At 59.3% G+C, this 5,055-nt stretch overlaps 1 protein-coding gene across 1 annotated transcript in view; it reads left to right on the plus strand.

Moving 5' to 3' along the window:
• MLC1 (megalencephalic leukoencephalopathy with subcortical cysts 1) overlaps positions 1 to 5,055 on the plus strand; it is a 21,418-nt gene that overhangs the window by 10,704 nt on the left and 5,659 nt on the right. Inside the window, exons 8-10 of the mRNA XM_011384185.1 lie at positions 3,268 to 3,366; positions 3,707 to 3,778; positions 4,874 to 5,047. Coding sequence (XP_011382487.1) covers positions 3,268 to 3,366; positions 3,707 to 3,778; positions 4,874 to 5,047 — 345 coding nt within the window. The remainder of the gene's footprint in view (positions 1 to 3,267; positions 3,367 to 3,706; positions 3,779 to 4,873; positions 5,048 to 5,055) is intronic.

Genomic DNA, 5,055 nt, shown 5'->3' on the forward strand with positions numbered 1-5,055 from the left:
TAGTGGACGGATTTATTGATAATATTTTTAATGCCTCTTTCACAACTTTCCTTGAAAATTAGCGGGAACATGATGACATGTTTCATCAGATCGGTGATGCCGCTGGCGGTGAGGTGCACCGTCACTTTACACGCCTCTGAGAAAAATGGAAAAGCCTTGTCACTCTCACGATTTCAAAAGAGACAATCTCATAAAACCGAGGACCGATCAGAGATACCTCCCCCCAAAAGCCTCTGCTTTGGGTGCAGCGCCGACCCACCTTTATTGACCAGGGAAAGGGTGCCGCCACCGTGGTCTGCAGGAGAGATGGTTTCCTGACTTGGACTCATTACCGATGCTGCTGGATGTGAAAATCAATGTAAGGCAGTCGCGTGTGCCGGCCACAGAAAAGTGCAGAAATGTAGTTTAAATACAGATACCATTTTATGGAAATAAGTATAAAGTTCCCGGGGGCAAAGGTAACAAACGGAGTGTAGGACTATTCTGGAGAAAGACCACGGAGACTTGCTGGGCATGGTACACATCTTCATCCGGGAAAGTAGAGTGGAAGGGGGAGGTGGGCTGGGGTGAGTGCACCTGCCAGGCCCAGCAGGGGGAGGTGGTGCCTGGGGCCAGACAGTGGAGCCCCATGAAGAACAGGTGGGGGATTCTCTCCACAACTGGGAGCTGCTATACAGCCGTCCCGAGAAGATGCAGCGTCACCTCGAGATCAGGTTGGCCCGAGCAGCCTCACGCTCGTGGACTGGGGCCTAGGACTCGGGGCACAGCAGCCCTGTGACACTGGCCTTGGAGCCCTGCTTCGTACCTCCCCCTGCCACGAAAATCCGGACCTAAATCGAGCCGACGTGGCTGGGCACAGTCAGGAGAGACACAAGGCACATATGCCGAATTTTCCCAGGATGGAGGCCTGGTCACGGGGGACGTGAAGGGCCCCCTCTCAGAGCCAGAAACGAACCAGGAGTGCCAGGGGACGGCATCGGGCCCTCGCCAGGAGGAGCCTCGGTGCCAGCAGGAAGCTGGGGCGATATTCAGCCCTGTGAGTCCTCAGGGAGGCCATTTCCAGCCTCAGGTACCTGCCATCTGGCGACTGCCACACCTGCTGCAGGCCCTCAGAAAGCAGGCTGGGGTTTGCAGGTCCATTCTGAAGGGGCAAGTGCACTGTGACTTCACATGTACGCCCCCATGGTGCCAGCCCTGAGGACGGGCTGTGGGTCCCAGCAGAACTGTAATTCACAGCAACCCCCCGAGGCGAGAGCGGTAGGCCCATGCGGTTACCTGGGACCGCGCCCCCAGATTCACAGAAGGGTAAAGGATTGTGAGAGGTGCCTGGACATGCTGAGCAGCCTTCCGAAGAGTGGCTGGTGGGCCAGCGGTGTCGGCCACCCCCGGCCACTGTCCCCACATCCACGTTAACGTGGCAGGCTGAGCCACCGGCACCAGAGGTGCTGTTTGCTGCACAGAGGACACGGCTGTGGTGCCTGAAGCACGCGGGAGAACCTTGGACCGTGGTGTCAGAAGCAGCATTCTAAAACAGTGTCTTGTTTGAGGACACAGAGGGTGGAACAGAAAAGCACGGAGTGGGAGGTGACACTCGGGAAGGTGGCCCTCGCTCTCCTGCCTGTGAGCCAGGTGCTTGGAGGCGCCGCGGGCAGCCGCCCAGCGTCCGTCTGTCCGCCCGGGTTGCTTGACTCTTTGTCCCCCCACGTGGTGCTCGGTGGTAGAGCTGCCTGCTCCCTGCTCTCCCCCAGCGGGCGGAGGACCCGCCCAGGCCCGCAGCGGGAACCACGTCTCCTGACGTTCTCGGGGACCGATATGAACGGGTCACTGCCAACCCTCCACTCCCACGAGCGGTGCCGACGTGGACACGAAGGAGCGCAGTCACACATCCCATGGGGTTCGACCTCGCAGCTCAGCCCCCCCTCTTCCGACGCTTGGCGCTGCCGGCTCTGCCGGCTTCCGCTCAGATGGCCGGGGTCACAGTTTCTGGTCACGGATGCTCCTGAGCCCGTCCTCACCCGCTCTTCCCGCCCGTGGCCGGTTCACACCCCCGGCTCATCCGTAACCGAGGTGGCCGCACTCGCTTTTGCCAAGTGCGTTAAACCGGCACAGGCGGTGCTGTGGCCGGCAGCCCGCCCATGGTGGGTGGCGCCACGCTCACTGCTGCGGTGGCTTCCTGGCGGACCTCCTGTCCCGGCGGAGGGCGTCCGGCCGCTTTCGCTCTTCTTCAGAGCTGACCTCTCTCATCTCAGATGTATTCTGGAATAGGTTTATTGAGCTGCTCAAAAGCGCAGTGGAACTCCGTCAGGTGCTTTCCGTTCGCACAAAGCCTTTGGTAGCGTTGATGTCTGTGCTGCGTCTCATCCCCCATCTGAGGGCACAGCCTGGCTCGTGATTCAAGTCCCCTTCCCTGTTCTTTATGAGGGTTTTAATGTTTTAAGGGTATTCTCAGTTAAGTAACCCCTGGGTAGTTTACAGATTCCGCTGAGAGTATGAATAGTGTCTTATTTTTTTAATTACATTTTCAGATTGATTATCGCTGGTGCGGAGAGATGCTATTGGTTTAAAAACACTTTTCTGAAATATTTAAGATCTCCCAAGAAGAGGGGGCACGCCACACTGTGGGGCCACAGGGAGGCCGTGAGTGGGACAGGAGGCAGAGGGAGCCAGGGACAGTGGCCGCAGGAGCCTCTGCCGGAGGGAAGGAGAGGCGGGAGCGGCGGACAGCCGCGTGGACAGCCACATGGACAGCCGCGTGGACAGTCGCGGCCTCCTGTCGGCCCTACCCCGTGGGTGTTGGGGGGCGGGCTCCGGGCCGGCTGTCTGCACAGTTAAATTGACCTTTCCCGTTCGTAGCTCCGTGAACGTTCACGCGGGCGTAGACTCACGCGGCTGGATGTGAACGCGGGCGGGGCGGGGGCGGGGCCCGGGTCAGGCCCAGCTGGATGCCAGACGGGCGAGTGAGGCGCACCTGCTGTGGGCCGAGGACATTGCCCAGAGCTGTGGCAGGCGTCCAGGCTGTCCACGGGGCCCCTCCGTGGTGACCCGTGTATGGTAACTCGTCCACGGGGACCCGTCCGTGGTGACCCGTCTATGGTAACTCGTCCACGGGGCCCGTCCGCGGTGACCTGTCCTCAAGGCCTGTCCGCCGGGCCCCTCCTTGGCGACCCGTCCGCGGTGACCCGTCCGCGGGTCCCGTCCGCACGGCCCACCGCGTCCGCGGGATAAAGCGCAGAAGGCGGCGTTACAGACATGCGGTCCCCTCCGCAGATAAACTTCAACCTGATCCTGCTCCTTCTGCTCGAGCTCTTCACGGCGGCCACGGTGATCGTGTCCGCGCGGTCCGGAGAGGCGTCCTGCAGGCAGAAGGTGAGTCATCTCTGTGCGGACGTGGCCCGGGGGTGGGGTCACGCTGCCCCTGCAGGGCACCCCCACCCCAGGACACTAGCCCCTGGACACTGGTCTGCGGGGTCTCTAGGGAGCACAGACGAGGTGCAGCCACACCTGGTCCGTCGTGAGGCTGTTACACAGAGACGCAGTCTGCTCAAAGCGCCACCGTGGGCGTAAACCCGTCTTCTGCCATCGAGCCCCGAGGTCACTAGCCACTTCCCGCTGCTCACGGTTCTGACGTCGCCACGTGACCGCCTGTGCCGAGGGCTGGGCGCCCGCCGGGTGTGCCCCTTCGACGTCACCGTGCGGTCTCTTTCAGGGTTCCATCTCTGACAGCAGCAACATTCTGTATGAAGTGACATTTCCTGCTCGGGTCCTGAAGTCCTATTCGGTAAGAAAACTCCCGTGTTCTCCTTATTTTATTTATTTGGGGGAGGGGACAGTTCAGGTTGGATTAAACCATCGTACTTACCTCCCCAGATGAGCAGGCTGTGGCCGCACTGGCGTGCGTGGATGTCGGTCTGTTAATGATGCAACTCCGGGTAGCACTGCTGGTGATGCAGTACCCGGCTTGAAGGTGCTGGCACTTTCATTTCCGGGGGCAGAGTGTCACGTAGACAGACCTCGATGTCAGTGTGGATACAGGTTAGACATCAACCTGGATTATGGGTAGACACAGGTTAGATACAGACCTGAGCTGGGAACAGATGATAAGGAGGTGTGTACGAGGTAACACACACTCTCCTGATTGACACCTGCCGTCCCTGAGGAATTTCGAAGCGCACCCCCTTTCACTCTCAGAAGCGCCCTGGTTTGAAGAATAAGTTATACAGACACCCTCTCTTTTTACTTGAATTTTAAGTCTTTTTTTTTTTTTGTCTACTTTTATTACTGTAAACCTCCCACTCTGAGTTGGCATCATCATTTTCTCTCTGTAATTCTGTAGATTTTGCTGCGGATTTTTAGAGCCCGTGTTTTTACTTACACGCGAGTTAAGAACTGCTTTGCGGTGAATGTCTGTTTTTCCATCACCACATGACGACTCTGTCCTTAGCGATGGTGCTGGCCTTGAGAGCCACGCCGCCTGCGTAACGTTCACCGATTACCTTCGGTGCACGTTTCCCTGTGAGGCTCTGTCCTTCCTACGTTCAGCTTCTCTCGTCCTCGTGTGTCGGGACGTCTCTGCATTTTCGTGTTTGTCTGGTCTGCCGTTCTCTCCCTGGCCCCTGAGCGGAGCCGTTGCCTCCAGGCTCACCTACGGTTACCTTCGCCGGCTTGTTTTCCGTCGACGCCTTTCCCACCTGCCTCCCGCGTCTCCCTCCCTTTCCCGCTCATTTTGGAAATCGCGGGTTCTCTGCCCTCTTCTGGAGCTCGTCCTCAGCCTTTCACCACGGTGCACTGCTCCTCCGCCCGCAGCTTCGGAGGTACCCTGGGGAGCCCATCCCTGTCCCGGGGTGACGCCGCCTCTGCTGCCAACGCCCCGCAGGTCGTGGAGGTGATTGCCGGCGTCTCTGCCGTTCTGGGTGGGGTCATCGCTCTGAACCTGGACGACACCCTCTCCGGCCCGCACTTCTCAGTGACTTTCTTTTGGATCTTAGTGGCCGTGAGTATGTCCTGGTGGCCCTCACTGTCATGGCTGGCCGGGCCGCGTGGTTGCCAGGCCACTCT

The sequence above is a fragment of the Pteropus vampyrus genome, unplaced genomic scaffold (assembly GCF_000151845.1).
Source record: "Pteropus vampyrus isolate Shadow unplaced genomic scaffold, Pvam_2.0 Scaffold563, whole genome shotgun sequence".
Classification (NCBI taxonomy): domain Eukaryota; kingdom Metazoa; phylum Chordata; class Mammalia; order Chiroptera; family Pteropodidae; genus Pteropus; species Pteropus vampyrus.